Source organism: Stylophora pistillata, chromosome 7, assembly GCF_964205215.1.
Source record: "Stylophora pistillata chromosome 7, jaStyPist1.2, whole genome shotgun sequence".
Classification (NCBI taxonomy): Eukaryota; Metazoa; Cnidaria; class Anthozoa; order Scleractinia; family Pocilloporidae; genus Stylophora; species Stylophora pistillata.
In genome coordinates, this window is record NC_142525.1 from 20,107,316 (window position 1) to 20,124,815 (window position 17,500).

Below are 17,500 nucleotides of genomic sequence, written 5' to 3' on the forward strand. Positions count from 1 at the left end.
GAATCAACTCGGCTGTAAAAAAGGATTTTCCAAGTATTTGGCTGACCCTAAGATGCGCTCATTTTCCTGAGGATGGGAGCCAGAAGGTAATTTAAACAGGATCAGGCTGTTCTTGCAAAACCTAAGAGAAATCAAAGAGCCCACAAGGAAAAGTGAAAGGCAGGTTCACTAAAGATAAAGAGAGGATCTGTCACATTTTGTAATGCTTCCCCTCAACATACCCGATGAATTATGTGCCCATAATGGAAGGGTTGTGAGAATAAGAAAATACAACAATTCTAATACGTTGCTGCGAAAAAACCTGTAACATATAATTTGCCAGAAGAGATGGCGAGTTAAGTTTTTTTTTTTTTGCGTAGAAATAGAGTGTGCGTTGATTTGTTGAGAAGTATGGTATATAATTGTCGTCACCCGTGCTCGATCATTGAGGTAATCTAACAAACGGTTTTCCATTTTAGGTTCACCTTCAAAGCTACTACAGTCTTTAGTCTAGGAAATGGAAAAATGCGTCGAGAGATTCAGCATGCAGGAAACAACTTACTACAAGCTAACTGTTCCATTCCAGTGGTTATGTAAGAGACGTGCGAACTGCACTTCAAATGGCATATCAGCTGAATGGATGCAACGATAAAGCTTGAAACTTTCTTCAGCGGCCACCAGTGTATATCAGTCTGCAAAACAAAACAGAAGCACCTAGCAGAAATAACCTTGAAACATGCGGAAAAAAGTGTCCACCTCGCTATCTACAGGATTGAGGAAGCTCCATAGAGAGTTACGATTAAAATTGGAACACAGCTGGAGCTATAGGGCGCCCTCAAAAACTTAAATCTAGATGGAACAAGTCTACAGGTCCGACTTTCTGTTCCCTGGTGGCCAAGGCGATCGTACGTTCCCCTTTGTACTTAGCCATTTGCTATCATTGTCCTTTCTAATAAAGATTTGTTTCCTTTTTACCAAGCAATAAATTTGCTATAAGGCACGAGACCTCAGAAAAAAAGGCGAGGTTTGGCATAGGGCGCACTGGTGAACGGGATGGAAGAATTTCCTCTATCTTTAACGATTTTATTGTTACCAAATTTAGCGCAAACATGACCGGACTCGAAGCTGCTTTCTTTCTTATCAAAAGGTGTGATTCTTAAAAAAAAAAAGAAATAAGTGCTTTGAGTATATCATGGATGTACCTTTCTCTCCAATCTGTTCTTTTTCACAACATATCAGTGTGAAATAAAACAGCTGTTTATATAGAGTATTAGATCTGAATTAGTGGACAACGAAAAGTCATACTTCCACTATTCATAAGTCAGGCCTTATATTTCTAATCGTAGTCACTTAGCTGTGCATCATACAATTAGAAAGATAAACTGAAAAGGGCATTCACGTGTTGTAATGTTCACTGTGAATGCTCTATTATTCTGCGATATATTATGTAATTACTGACGATATGGAGAGGATAACTCGGAGAGATGTACACCTTGGCAACCGAAGAATCTGTTACCTCCCATGTTCAACAAAAATGGTGGTTACATACGTTCGACCGAACCTCGAAAACTTTGGTTTCTGTATTTCAGTTCCGTCATAACTGGCCAAAATAGCTCAAAAAAACATCCTTACGGTGGCCAATTTACCATTTCAACTTTGTTGATATATCCAAATTATTAAAAAAAACATCCTTGTGCCTCTCACTTATACCTGTTCCTTGATTAAAAATCGTTTAAATATTCGTTCACGGAAACGGTTCAGTTTGATATTTGACTGTACGACAGAAGCGACACGTTTTAAATGTAGCGCAGGAGTTTCATTAAACAGCACCTTCGAATTTATCAAAATGTTCTTCTCAGAACGTCACACCTTGCTAACTAGACACAGAACTTGTACAAACTTTTTCATAGGGTTGCAACAGATCTAGACTAGGTAGTGCTAAAGAACGTTAAGGATCGGGTCTCCTCAATATGAACCAATCATCTGGAAGAAAGTTTGGTACTAACAATATTTGGCACCCAAATCAGTCCACTTTTGGATATTGTTGCAAGAAAGACTAAGTTTATCTAGTTCATGTAATGAAATAATCTAACGCTGGCGAAAGAAATCCATCGAAAAATATAAGATCTATAAAAAACTTAATGTAAAAGCAAGAAGCTTAAGATACAACAACTGGCAGAATCAGTATACCCAACATCACCTGCTGTTCTCAATGCCTCTGATGGTCGGCTGAAGTCACTCTTGACGCCTTTAGAGATGATGCACACCCTGAAGTAATACTTAGTGTTATGTTGCAGATCAGTCACTCGTGCCGTAGTACCACGCACTGTACAGAGGTTTGATACCAGGCTGTCTGTGTCACATTTGGCCCAGACCCACGAGTAATCATCATGTTTAATCTGAATCGCGTACGTCACATTAAAGAGTAAAGAGGTTGACTTCCATTCAATAGTGATGCTATTTGCGGTTGCTCTTTTGAAGGTAGGCTTTTGAGGCGGATCTAAAGACATTAAGATGACAGTAACATTCAATTAGATGTCTTTTGCTCCCGAAATACAGCTTTAGTATCATTTAAAGCAATTCAAATCCATCCAACCGCAACAACGTACCCATTTAATCGATCACTTGCTTATTCAGTGTACTAATGGTTCGGTTGTTACATTTGATCATAAAGTAGAATTGCTATACATGATCACCCAAAGCAAAAGATTTAATTCAGAAAAAAGATCATCCCTTTACTTTTATCCAAATTGAGCTAAATTGAATTCACCGTAGCCTCAAGGTAGAATGACTAGTTACTTCTCAGTGATAAACACACTATCAATTTTGTACTCACTTACTAGATGGTTTAGTTTAGCCAACCTTTTGCTGTTGACTAAAAAACTGCGCCAACAGCGAATACCCATTCAAGCAAATGATTATTGCTTCGAATGACTTCATCCTTCTTTTATTGACAAATATCCATACTCATTTTTTTTAAAAGCAATCGAAAATTAGATTCCGGTGGTTGCTAATTAAGGTGTTGTTCGTTCTTGTCTGATAAAAAAAACATTTCAACTTACCAAGATTCTTTGTTCTCATTGGTCCTGATGGGGTACTGATGGACATTCTACTCACAAAAATTCTGAAGTAGTATGTAGTGGATGGTTTCAAGTTCACCACAGTGGCTTTCAGACTCTCTCTCACGCAGGAATCAGCGATTAAACTTTCCTTACACCGTGCAGGGGCCCATGTCATGGTGTCGTTGCTCCATACCTGCACATTGAATTTTGAGGACCTTGAGGAATTCCATGCCATGTCAATATTTCCAAAGTCGCTTGAGATAAATTCTGGCGGTTCTAAAGCGCCTAAACAAATATAAATGGAAATGAAATTAAACGAATGGCTCAATCATAATGCTGCTAAGAGCGAAGGAAAAAAATGGATACAGAATTTTTAAATCAATTACGTTCTTAGGTAGGGTTTGTTAATTATAGGATATTCATATTTCACCATTCGCAAGAAGTTAATGTGGTAACCCCAAGTCAATAACAATATATTTCAGTTCTTATCCCACACTTCTGGTCTGACCTCCATGAACCCTAGCCTGGTGGTGTCATTTTTGACATACAGCGTACATACCTGGAGGGATGCAAATAACACTTGCAGAAACATAGTACGGGCAAAATCCAGTGGCATTCCATCCCTGGTGTTTACATTGTGACAGTGAAGTCTCATTGCCTTTGCACTGTACATTACTCATCCAGGTGACAGGCGTATCCCCTTCACATGCGGAAGGATCAGATGTGTTCTGTGCTCCCTCGAAGCCTAGTTGTTGACATACTACCTTAGCGTTGCTGAGATCCCAAGAATCAGGACACACTGCTCCCCAAACTCCTCCGAAAAAAACTTCCACGAAACCTCGTGAATGTAAAGATCCTTGACACGTATCAACCAACCTAACTATTTAGAAAGAGGATGTGAAATATTTCTCATCTACATCATTTTACTGTTATCGCCTTGTCATTGCAAGAGAGTCAAATATTGCATTTGGATCGTTTTGTCCAATGCATGGTACCATCTTCACACATATGCATGCAGTCAAAATGCGACAAACCTTTTGTCTTTTGTGTATAGATAAATGGATAACTTAGTGCATTTGAGGAAATGTAGGACTTGAAATAAATAAAAAACAAGCTAAAGAGGTTTCCTTTCACTCAAGTCAAGCTTTTAAGACGATCGACAAGTGAGGCGGTAGGCAGAGGTAGAATTGTTGCAATAACAATAGTGCTTGGTCCCAACAGAAATATCTGACTAAACCAATTATCATAGACACCAACAATCAATATTTTACCTTGACTCCCGCTACATATCATACCAGCCATTCGTTTGGTTGCACAAGTGCGTTTCTGTAGGAAACCATCATGCTCACATGATAAAATAGAGCTTTCATTACCAAAACATTGCACAATATTCAACCACGCTGTCCAATGCTCCTGAGCTCGGTTAGAAGTTGGAAAGCTGAGGGTTGTGGATGAGCTTTGGTAACCTAACTGCTGACAAGCGACATCAGCATCTGTTGCATCCCATTTCTCATCACAGACCCACCTCCACATGTCATTGTAATAAACTTGTACTAAACCTTCACTTGGCGTTGCTGCTGTTCCAACTATTCGCACTGAAATGTGTTGATTTTACACTTAATTGATTTGTACTGGTAGAACTAGTTTCCTTCATAGGAAAATATCGAAGAAATGTTTTTCAACAATTGCGCAGTATCTGGCTACACTGAGTACTTAGTACTTGCCGACTTTTTCCTTAAGAGTTTAAACCGACTGACGGTCATTACACAATAACAAAACGCTTCAGGGTGGAGTCAACTTTTGTATGGTTTTCAGCTCTTGTCAGTAATAAAGACCACAAATCATATACCTTATTCCTAAAAGGCCTACATGGCAAAGGAAATTTAACACGTTTTCCAGACATTCTTCCGAATAAGTTATGGGGATTTGTTTTGCAAACTGCTCCTCCATCTTATTGGCTACAGGACATTATCATCAAATAAACGATAATCAGGGATATATAGCTAACATTGTCATACATAAAACTCCCAATGAAAATGCTGCTTGATCGATAACGTACTGCAGTCAATAAGCAATTATTAGATGCGGTTGAGTATAATGCCATGAACTATTAATGCCGAGGTCTAAGTTATCTGAGTTATATTGATTGTGTGCTCTCGACCAATTAGAGTTTTTATAGTAATTGTAATGCATAATGATACAAAACAGGGCGTGATGTTAACATGATAACCCGACAATGGGTTCCCATGTCGAGTTCAAAGTCTGCCAAGTTTCAAAGCTCCTTTTAAGTGTTTTCAAACCATTGCAAACTCAGAGGAAAGTGTCTTTTTTTGCAGATTGTTTCAAAAATGTATAATAGAACAATTATTAAGTTGGGTTTTTTGCATCACTGTATTATGAATTATCAAACCTCGTGTTTCTACTATCTTCCTCAGCTTTGGCTTTAGCAGATAACTTAGACCTCGGCATTGATAATTCATGACATGATGCTCAACCTCTCCAATAATTACTTAAAGAATGCTTTTCGAACTGATGAACCTACAAAAAGTACACGACCTGCATTACACGAAACTAAAGTTAGCGACCGAATTTATTTCACTAATCAAGCGAGCATACCTGTAGGGGTACAGATGACATTTCCAAGTGGCAGTATAGGAAGCTCTCCTTCACCATCTGTGAAATCGAAGGCCAATGTCCATCCCTGGTGCGAGCAGCTCAAAATTGAAGTCTCCTTTCCGGTACATTGCAAATATCTCAGACACGCCTTTGCGATTCCCGAAAAACCATAAGAAGCAATAGCTGCTAACGCATTATCATGACCTAGCTGACGGCAAACTACATCTGCACCCTGCTTGTCCCAATGATCACCACAAATCGGCCCCCAGAAACCTCCAAACAGAATTTCCACACGGGGATGTAAGGTATGCGAGTCTCTTGCACGGATCCTTACTGTTGAGAAGAAGTAAGATTTACTCCAAGTTATAACTTCCTTGATGACCTTGAGTTATCTCTCATAAATACAAGCGAAATTATTGTCAATGCTTCATGATTGAAAGGCTGATTGATTCGTATTGAAGAGTCTTAAAATTTGTCTATTCATTAACAGATATCAAGGCAAAGTTCGGAGTTAAGTAACACGTTTTTCTCTTTTTTGTGTTATTATAGAATCAACAATCAGCATTTATATCCCACTTGCACTAAACCTGCATAATCTATGATTTATCAATCATCGATTAACTCTTTATCATCCGGCAAAAAACCTTATCATTTGGCCATACAAAACTTAAGCTCACTTTGTTTGACCTTATATGAAGTATCCCTTACAATATTTGCAGTTTTGACTCAGACTTTGAGGTCACGTGACCTAGATCCCCCACTCGTGTTTGGATGCATTCAAATCGATTCGTTTTTCGCGTTTGTAAGTATTTTTCGAGCCATTTTCCTTCTACAGAAGCCCTCAGGACAGCATCATTAAGCTGGAATGTGGGTAGAGGCAAGCCTCTGAAAGAAAACAGAGGTGAGAGATGGTTTCATGTAGACTGGACCGCCAAAATGCTTTCCGAGTTCACAAGTGAAGTCGTGTCTCTGGCCCATCTGTGGATGGCTACCAGGACCTACCAAGGCTTTTTGGGCCAGTTTTGAGTGGCAAAAGTCTCGATCGATGTTATATTTTGCTGGTAGGACTGGGTGGCCCGACACAATTCTAATAATTTGTTAAAATGGAAATGTGAGGTGTTGCCTTCTCGAGTTGTGGTGGAATTTCCCAGAATTCTTTTCGGTCATAAACGAGGCAAAGGTTGTGTTTGCGACACTAGCTTTCGTCGAAAGGAGGAACAAGGGCTAGCGGATAAAGTGAGAAGGCATCTTCCAGCCAAACAGCAAGATCTGGCCCTGAGGTGTGTTTTGAATACAAACTTTTGATTTCTTGAGCAAGTTTTGATCTTGAAAGATCGACACTATTTCAGTGTTGCTCTTGGAGCAGAATGCTGGATTTTTGTGTTTTGTTGTTATATGAACGATTCACTGCAATGGAAATCGGGAATCATTGTGGGTGTTTTAGGCTGCAATAAGTGTCACATCAAACAGCCTTGCAATGTACACACTTACATAATGTTGTCTCTTAATTTCAACAAGAAATAAATAACAACAGTTATGGGTCTTGTTTGCCCAATGTATGCCTAGATTGATAGAAAAGGGTTAAAGACCCGCTTTAAATACTTTAATTCTGTGTGTATACCTTCTGGACCAGCACAAACAACGCCAACGTTTCCGTCGGTGGAACAGCTGTTATTTGAATATCCGTTGTGGACACACATGGAAAGCGAGCTCTCATTCCCAGCACACTGAAAATTGTTTATCCACAACGAGCCATTCCCTTGCACATTTGGAGAAACTGTGTATACCGAGGATGCGCCTATGTAACCCAACTCTTTACAAATCACATTAGCTTCTTTCTCAGGTTTCCAGTTCTTAGCGCAGATCCAGCCCCATGTGTTGTTACGATAAACTTGAACAAGGCCTTCTCTGGCTGACGGTCCTCGAACTAAACGAACTGAAGGGAATATTTACCACAATTTAAGGTTATTTGCTTGCAACATGGTAATGTGTGTTAACCAAGTAAAACTTATCACTCGGACAACCTAAACAAAATGACAGATTTCCGGCGGAAATTGCAATAAACAAAGGACTTCCTAGTAGCTTATATTGGCTGATTAACCACGTTCTCCCAGGTGTTGTTCTTATCGTCTGATGGGAACAATTTTCAGTAAAAGCAGTTTTCGATCTAGATAGGTAGATGAAAGAACTAAAAATTAAATCAGCGATAAAGCAGGGGTGATATTAGGTCCAGCAGTGGAGTTTGCTAATAGCTGATGTTGATTTCTTTCTTTTATTTTTGCAGAGCAAACGACTTGCCTGATTAGAAGTTCAAAACCAGAATACGGCCGTTCAAAAGCAATGGCGAAATGATAAAACAAAAAAAATAAACAAAAAAGGAAACAAAAGTTGTTGAACTAAAACTAGGAATAGCCTGTTGCTGTCGTGGAAAAGGAACATTTTCTCAGGAACATTAACAAATAACTCGTGGACATGTCGGTTCTTCTCACCTGATGGAGAACACGCTACACCAACTTCTCCTATCCAGCAATTGCGGCCCACACCAAACAAGTTGTGTGTGCATTTTAATATAGAAGTCTCGTTTCCAAGACAATGAACATTGGTTACTTTAACATCATCTTTTCCTGTTTGAAACCGTTCATGGTAGGTAGGTTGTGCAGCACCATGATATCCCAGCTGACGACAAACTACATTGGCCTCCGGAAAATCCCAATCGTAGTCATAACATATTCCTGCCCAGACGCCATTAAACAAAACCTCTACTTGGCCCTGATATGATGTATGTTCACCACCTATTAAGCGAACTACAAAGAGAGAGTTTTAAAGTGCACCTGACCCCTAAATTTTTTTTCACTTAAAAAAAATCTTCCTGGTTTGGTGAGTATTTCTTCGAAAAAATTGTTGGATTTGGTTAGACCCTCATTCTTTTATGCCCTGTTGAAGTCGAGATCCGAATGGACCACGACCGCGTAAATGGGGATCTGGGCAGAGTAGACTTGTGACGTCACTTCGAGAAGACGCTCAAGGAATTCTCAGCCAGTCGTCGACCTTCGAAAGCCTTTCTAGCACTAGATTCATTCTGCGGCATATTTGCGACCAATATCGATCTAACCTTCCAAACATAACCAGTGAACTGTGCAAAATGGCGCGAAATACAGATTGTTGGGTTCTCGAAGTGACGTCACACTAGTCGCCAGACACTTGATCCTTGAAACGCGGTCGTGAGTCAAAATGGCGGTGGTTTTAATGTGATTTTCCGTGCCTCAACGGGGCACAAATATTCAAGGATTTGACCAAATCCAAAAATTTTTTCGAAGAGATACTCACCAAAACATGAAGACTTTTTTAAACGAAAAAAAAACTTAGGGGTCAGGTGCACTTTAAAAAATGCCATGCGCTTGTATGGGAAACCGGGCCAGCCCCATCAGGCGAGAGACACAAAGGGTGCAATAATGCAATAAATAAACGTTAAGGAAGCAGCAGTTACTCGGAATTTTCGAAAAGGATAAAACTTAAGCTGAAATTTTGTAAAGGTCACTAAAACTTATAACAGTGAAACAGGTAAGTTTCCTGCTGAGTTGGGCTCACAATGGGATTGTTCTGGATTAGTAGCAGCGACGTAAAAGCAGTAAATGTAGTGTGGTGGTAGATAAAATGTAGGAGGCGCGGCGGCCTCATGGTTAGTGTGCTCGACTCCAGATCGAGTAGTCTGGGTTCGAGCCCCGGCCGGGGACATTGTGTTGTGTTCTTAGGCAAGACACTTTACTCTTACAGTGCCTCTCTTCACCCGGGGGAATTAAATGGGTACTTAGTAGAAAAAGTAGTGATGGTAGTAGAAGAAGAGGTAGTAGCAGTGGTAAATGGAATAGACGCACAGTAGTAGTGAATGTAGTAGTGACGCACAGTAGTAGTAAGGAATCTGAGAAGTAGAGGCAGTAATAATATCAAACTTTACAAGAACAAATTAGTGTTACCCTCAGGTCCGGTGCATCGCACCCCCGCTATTTGATTGCTTACACAGCTCCTATTAAACCATCCTCCATGAACGCAGGAAAAAAGAGAAAGTTCATCTCCAGTGCAATTTACATTGCTTATCCAGGTGGTGCCATTGGCACCGTCACGTGCTGTGTCTGTGTAAGCTTCAGAAGGGCCTGAATATCCCAGCCAATTACAGGTCACATTAGCGTCTTGTTTGTTCCATTGCTCACCACAAACCCAGTTCCAATTGTTGTTGTAATAAACTTGCACAAAACCTTGCTTGTTAGATACCCCTCCTGCTAGGCGGACTGTAAAAGAAAAAGGAAATTGATGAATAATCCGGCGCACATCCCGCGCCAAGTCTAAAATCTGTCAATTATCAATATTGTTTGTTGAAAGAGCAAAGAAGCATCTTTTCTGAGACCTTCGCCTAAAAACGTATTTTTTTCTCATTTACCTGACGGTTTTGTTATAAATTTCCTTGTTGAAAACCCATTTGGTTCAGCTGGATTGCGACTGAGCAATTTGACCTTTTGTTTTTTAGCGGTCCGGAACCTTATATCGAGCGTCTAGTTATATAGTTTAGATTAGATTCAGACCCTGGAAAACATCCTTTCCTTACGTGGGTACCTTGAAAATGTCCGATAAATATTGGTGAAAAACACACAGTAACTCTTGAAATAAATTCCAAAAACAAAACTGTTTATCTATCTCTTGAAACATCAGGTTGAGGTCTAATGCTCCATGTTATTGTGACAAACCAAATTTGAGAGGTGAGGATACCACGAAATTCCTTTGTTTGCCGATGTTTCTTTCCTTTTTTTTTTCGGAGGAATGACTTTTTTTATCAGTATTTTTTTATTCAACGCTATTACAATCTACGATGCGATACAAACAGAAATGCTAACTATTGCATAATCAGATACGATAAATATATATGAAGTTCATATATTTTGAACTGCGGTTATAGATACGTATGGTGCACGATTCTCGCAGTAGAGAGCGCTATTTATGCAATAGCGAAAATCAGACCTGAAAAAAATCAGTTCAAAATATATGAACTTCACATATTTATCGTATGAATGAATGAATGAATGAATACCTTTATTTAAGTGTCAGACTAAAATAGCAGTACATAACCACTAAATGGGGACACTACAAAATAAATTAAAAATGACTAAATTCATATATTAATTAAAGTTAAAATGCTGATTGAGCTAAAAATACTAAGATTGGTTAACATGCTAAAATATTTACAATATGTACAAGATAAAATGTACATTAAAAAACTTTTTTTACATTAAGTACTGCATAAAATACAGTTGGTACAGTAATTATCGGTCAGTAAAGTATTTAGATCAATCTTACGGATATTTATCTTGAAAGATGATAATGTTGGCAGATCTCTAATGTTCTTAGGTACAATATTCCATAACTTAGGTCCAGTATATCTGATAGAGTGCTTACCATATCTGATTTATCATCGCGAGTTTATTACAAATCAACTTAACGGCCTGCTCCCAGTTGGCTTGTTAGCTCAATTGGTAGAGCGCTGCACCAGTATCGCAGAGGTCAGTGGTTCGAATCCCGTACAGGCCTGATTTTTTTCAGGTCTGATTTTCGCTATTGCATAAATAGCGCTCTCTACTGCGAGGATCGTGCATCATAAGCATCTATTGCATAATCATAGCTACAATACTACTAATTACCACACGTCAATTAACCCTAAGCGTATATGAAAAGGTGAAGCCTATCTTCAATAAAGTTATGTTTATGGAGATTTTTAGGGAGAGATGAAACAAACTGTTTAATACTAAGCGATCCATTAATTTAAGTTACAGATCATTTCACGTGCAAATACGTTAATGTCATCTATTGCATAACTTGTACTTCTTGCAAAAAGACATCCATGGGCGAGAAATGAATACGACCGGGCGAGCGATTCCAAAAACAACTTCGTGAAGAAGAAAAGAATGAGAAGGACGCATCTAAACCAATTGCTAGACAGTTCCCAAATCATTCTAAGCAGCATGTGGCAGTCTGTAGTCTTTCCTTACATCTAAGCAGTTCTGAAGACCGCAAAAATCGGCCCTCTTAATTCTCACGGTATCAACCGTGACGAAAACTTTTCATTCAAGGTATTTTTTTTTCTCACCACCATGTTCCTACCAATAGCGTCTCTCCGTTTTCTCTATATAAAACACACACAACCCATAAACCCTCAATTCGCTCTGACGAAGGGCCATAGCACTCAAAATGTCAGCTTAGAAACTCTTTGCGGAAACCAATTTATATTATGAATTCATTTGACAAAACCAAAATATGTTGTTGCACTCCTCCACCGACGCAGCAGCTCAGTTTCTTTAGAAATGTAACCCTTCATGCTTAACAACAAATCTTCTTTGTCTTTGTGTACCACTATATCCCTCCCTAGTTCATGGAAAAAAGCGGTTATCAAATATTTCAAATATTTTTCTCTATGGTAACTGAGCATTCCTCACTCTTTCGGAGAATTGCTGATTTTATAGGGGAGTTATAATTACGTTTGGACCCTGACTTGCGGAAATCACGCTAATAAAGTTGTAAAAGTTTAATATTCTTAGATAGTTTGATTCTCACGTAATAAGTGTACAATCAGATCTTTTGATTTACCTTGTAAATTACACATGACGTTGGAGGCCTTGTAACGAAAGCTGCAATATCTGACTGAGATAAATCCAGTTTGTGGACAATCAGTCAGGGAAGTTTCGTTCCCAAAACAGTGCAGATCATTTCTCCACTTGACTCTCCCTCCATCATATGACTGGTAAGACTCGGGTACCAGGGCAGCAGCTCCATCAAACCCCAGGTGACGGCACGTGACATGAGCATTATTAAGGTTCCACGGAGCACTACACCACGTACCCCAGGTCCCATTAAATTGCACCTCAACAAGGCCATACGATGATCGAATGTAATCACCAAATAATCGCACTGTTGAGCATAATATAAAGGAAAAGTTGAAATTTGACAAAGATCGTGAAAGGCTGATTAATTAAGCGACTTAAGACGGGAATAAAACTATGAAATTAATCTACTTACCATTAATACCTGAGGCAGTCCCCTTCCGAGGAAAGAGTCCTAAATAATTACAAAAAATGAATTAATCAAAATGCAAGGGCTTAATAAAAAAATAGAGGTATTTTGGTTGCAGGGTTAAAACTTATTTCTACAAATTCGTTATTAATCGGAGAATCAAATCCCAAACTGCATAACAATCGTCAGAATGCCAAGCTATCCAGTGGTCAGTTTTAAAAATAGCTGTGTTTAGAACTGTGCAGCCACATATCAGTTTTCTTGTTTAGTAAGGAAGGCAGCATGGTCGAGTGGTCAGCATGTCGGACTTGGAATCCGCCGCTCCTGGGTTCAAGTCCCGCCCTGGCCACTATTTGGATTTGTTTCACGGTAGCCCCGAGTTTCAAATCCTCGGCCTTGCTTGTAATATAGCCAACTGGTTTGCCTTCGGCCAGTTGGGATTCTTAACAACGTTATTTTCAATTTGAATTATTTGTTTAAGTTGTTTGGTGGAAAATCTGTAAACTAGCTTCTAGCTAAGTGTTTCTCCACGTTAAATTGTTTATTATTGTTATTATTATTATTAGTAAAAGGTGCTTCAGGCATGACCGAACACTGGAGGAGAAGTTGTTATGTTTATATATATCTGCACATCCGCTGAGGCAGAAGATGAATGAAAAGTTTACATGTCTCTAAAGTTAGCTACGATCGGCCAGGATAAAGATCTTCATTAGACATGAAACGATTTTGGGTAAAACTAGCCCTTACGTGACCAGACGTCCTTCAGAGCCGATATCGATCGAAAATGAACTGCCTGGGAACGCTCATTTGCCAGGATAGAACTAACGTTTGACTTCTATTATGTTTGTTGGGAAAACAAAGCTATATTTGATGATATCAGAACATACCTTTAAAATCTCAAGTATTGATCTGATTGCTAAATTACCAAAAAGTCCTAAGACTTGGGATGAATAACTTGTTAGATAAAGTCACAATCAGTTGTTGACTACTGAGTACCTTTAAGGGAAATCAATCAGGCTTTGATCAAATGTAATAAAAAGACACAAAGTAGGTTTGATGGCCACCATCATAATAACATTAAAAGTGAGACGAAAAAGAAAGGAACGACTGAGCGAGTAGGAAATCTGGATTGAGGATTGATATTTAACCGCACTACGTTCATTATTGTGTCAAGTTATTTCACTCACACAAAGATTTTCAGTGGCTATTTCTTACCTCCGACAAAAAATATATAAAGCAGAACTCCAGAAAAAGCCATCAATTATATTTCTTCTATGTCGCAACTCTTTGGCTGGTGGGCACTCTTTAGGTTAGTGGAACACACATCTCTATGGAATGAAGTAATTTGATGATGACATCAAGAGGTGCTTGTCTTGGTTGACCACATGTTGTCAGTTGGAGCACATATTGGTCATTCGGTCTTTGACGATACCAGTGGCAACGGAAGTAAATAGAAGTATATTAAACAGATGGAAAGCTTGTACGTTTAAATGGGTGTTAGGGAAAATTTCATGAGGCAATCTTGTCAAACGAGGGATATTTGGATAGTGGAAGGCTGATTTCGATATTTGCATCACATTTTCTTTCATTACATGTGGCAGAAAGCTTCAATATACAGGCTGGGTAACATTCAACGCTAATCATCCAGAATGATGTACTGCATCTCCTTCGCCATTTGGCCGCCCATAAATGTGGACGGGGTGCAACCCATTCCTTTTACTTTCTCAACCTGTCCTTCATCACGAGGCATGGGATATTTTTACTGCACCCTGGAAAGAAAAAAAGGCGCCTGCGCCTGAGCCTATCAATATTTTCAGCAGCCTGAGTTGCTGGCAGTTTGTCAGGCGCTTGTTGAAATTGGGGAGTTTAAGATGTCACTGTGGTGACACCTAGGAAAATATCACTTAAAGTGTACCCTGAAGAATTCAACAGGTAGCTCGAAGTGTTCAGTTCACTGTCAAAGAACCGAAACAACAAACTACTTATTTGCCCTTGTTTGTGGAAATCAGCTTTCTAGCTCAAGACGAATTGGTAGTGAGTATTATTCCTGTTTACCTCTGTTTGTTCAGCTTACATACGTACATACGTACATACATACATACATACATACATACATACATACATACATACATAGGTAGATACATAGGTACATACTATTTAACAGGTTACTGCTGCTAAATAGTGTTTAACCGCTGAAAAGACTCAATTTAACAAGTAAAGATGTTTCAACCGACCAATATAACAACTGCAGGTGACATTACCTATCAAACAATGACAATCGGCGCTTGCTTTTTCAGAAATTTATCGTCGAGCGGCGGAACATCAGACAAAATATACATTTCACGAGTTTAAAATGCTTACAATACACATCCCGACGGCATTTTCCGATTGAGTTGTAACCAAATTCATACAATGTATGACAATGACAAGTTTCTACTTGGTTGCATAAAACAGCTACCGAGACCACATCTTTGTCTTCCTATAACCAAATGATGCTTGAAGGAAGATTCATAATGATATTACAAGTACCACTCTAAACAAGTGAGCTTGGATACCGCCTGTTTAGAATCTAGTTTCCGACTACTAGATTGATTAAAAAACTGTCCTTTAAAAGTTTATCCGCCATTTTATTTCTTTCATGTGAAGCGGATGATGAATTATGATAAAAATCAACGAGCTTTAGTCATGTTCTTAAGATTATTGCTACTCAGCGAGCGTAGCGAGCGAGCAGCAAAATAATTGAAAAGATTAGAGGGGATTTGATTTGAAAAGAATATAGGGGATGTGACTTCTCGAATTCATCACTTTTTACCAGAATGCATTGCAGCTTTTAACCAGAGTGCACTGTGCCACGGTTGTTGTGTTTAGTATCTTGCGCTACATAGCGTTACTACATTTTCTATAGGTGCTCAATCGTCTTGTAAAGTCTACTTTCCTAAGTAAGGCAAATTAACTAGTTGCGAGTATTGTATGGTTAATCTACTTTCCCGTCTTAGAGCGATAAAGATGCTAGAATCAAAACTGATCAAGTCGAAGTTAAGGTTGTGTTACTGTAAATTTTATTTTGAGCGTTTTCGCTTCAAAAGATTATGAGTCGTTTGGTATTTAAGAAGTGGGAGGAGCATCCCACCAAACTGCTTTGGAAACAGACAAAAGTAGCCTTAGCATTGTTGTTTTTGAAGTGGCTGGAAAAACAAAGTGTTTTTAAACATAGTTATCTAGGCCATGAACGAAACCAAAAATCTAGATTCTGAGTGTGTCGTACTAAGACCCTGTCATAATTATGATTTCGAAGAATCCCTTCAATATAGGTAAAATTATGTATATTTTAAGGAATTGTTTAAGTTGAGAATTGTAGGAAAAAGATGCATGAGTTGACTTGTGCGAATCGTGAATATTAATTTATGAGTTGTCTTTCTGTGAATCGTGCCCCTTAAATGACCAACCCAAGCTGAAAGGAAAATTTTCCGCGTTTTCGGCTTTTTATCATGTGTTAACAAATACAGGCGCCGTTTGTTTTGACTATCACAAAAACACAGTGAACCCTAGTAAAATAACGTTCTCCTCGAATTCATTCTGTAAGAAAGACTACAGAGAGAAAATTAAAAACTCATGCCAAAAATACTTGCTTTGGAGCAAATTATACATGAGTTGTTGACAGAAGGAAGGGTTTGGCCTCAGTCGAGATAAGGAAGTGACTGTTAGTAATTTACTGAATGGATTCAAGTTAGGCTGGACCTTGGGTGGAGTTCTGCTTAAAATAGCCCACGTGTTCGAGTAATTCGTTGATTTGCCAAATTATTCGCGCAATAGATAATGAGAAGCTTTAAAAGCATCACCTTGAGAGCCAGAATAGGTCTCTCGAAACTATAGAGAACTTGAAGTCAGCAATTGACAGTCAACAAATTACATGTGGAATATTCTTAGACTTTTCTAAGGCCTTTGACACAATTAACCATCATATTCTCTTAGGAAAATTATACAAATATGGGATCCGAGGAGTCCCCCATACATGGTTTCGAGCTATATAACTAATCGTAAGCAATATGTCAAAGATGGTAATACAGAATCTAGCCTGAAAACTATTACATGCGGTGTACCCCAAGGCTCCACACTAGGTCCGTTGCTGTTTCTTTTGTATATTAACGATTTGCCTAGGTCTTCACAGAAATTAACTTTTAGGATTTTTGCAGATGATACAAATATGTTTTATTCTTCAAAAGACCCTGAGCAGCTCCAATTAGTTATTGATGAAGAACTTAGAAAGGTCTTAAAATACTGTGCAGCAAATATGCTATCAATTAATTTCAAGAAGACTAATTATATGATTATTACTTCACTTAAAAAGAGAACAAATATCAGAATAACAGCTTGCAATATAGAACAAAAATCTCAGATAAAATATTTGGGGGTTTTTATCGATGAACATTAAAAATGGGATGCTCAGCTCCAGCACATAAACAATAAAATAACAAAAAACGTCGGAATTCTATTTAAGCTTAGACATTATTTTCCTGTGAGCACACTCAAACAACTGTACTTTACTCTCATATATCCATATCTAACATATGGATTGATGTGCTGGGGAACTGCATGCCAAACCAGGTTAAATAAAATCAAAATAAGTCAAAACAACGGTATCCGCAGCATCTTCTTTGCTAGCAAAAGAGAAAGTTCCACACCATATTTTACACTATTAGAAATCTTAAGATTAGAGAATATTTTTAAATTAAAAATTGGTTCTCTTGTGCATAAAATTCAATATCAAAAAAAGAATATAAATCCAGTCC

General features: G+C 38.5%; 2 protein-coding genes across 4 annotated transcripts in view; both read right to left on the reverse strand.

The window, feature by feature from the left end:
* Positions 1-2,117, reverse strand: part of LOC111337240 (ectonucleoside triphosphate diphosphohydrolase 1) — an 8,263-nt gene extending 6,146 nt beyond the window's left edge. For 2 of the 3 annotated variants that reach the window (XM_088727285.1, XM_088727286.1), the window contains exon 1: positions 542-2,117. The gene's annotated coding sequence lies outside the window, so the exon portion shown is untranslated. Of the gene's footprint in view, positions 122-541 lie in introns of all 3 variants that reach the window. The other variant, XM_088727287.1, reaches the window with a different exon arrangement.
* Positions 2,118-3,656: 1,539 nt separating this feature from the next.
* Positions 3,657-17,500, reverse strand: part of LOC111337242 (scavenger receptor cysteine-rich domain superfamily protein-like) — a 20,942-nt gene continuing 7,098 nt past the window's right edge. The window contains exons 3-11 of the mRNA XM_088727269.1: positions 13,926-14,479; positions 12,717-12,755; positions 12,288-12,608; positions 9,632-9,943; positions 8,147-8,461; positions 7,279-7,593; positions 5,658-5,990; positions 4,313-4,636; positions 3,657-3,917 (exon numbers count right to left, since the gene is read on the reverse strand). Of these exons, the coding sequence (XP_088583395.1) occupies positions 3,802-3,917; positions 4,313-4,636; positions 5,658-5,990; positions 7,279-7,593; positions 8,147-8,461; positions 9,632-9,943; positions 12,288-12,608; positions 12,717-12,755; positions 13,926-13,968 (2,118 nt within the window). The 5' untranslated portion in view covers positions 13,969-14,479 and the 3' untranslated portion in view covers positions 3,657-3,801. The remainder of the gene's footprint in view (positions 3,918-4,312; positions 4,637-5,657; positions 5,991-7,278; positions 7,594-8,146; positions 8,462-9,631; positions 9,944-12,287; positions 12,609-12,716; positions 12,756-13,925; positions 14,480-17,500) is intronic.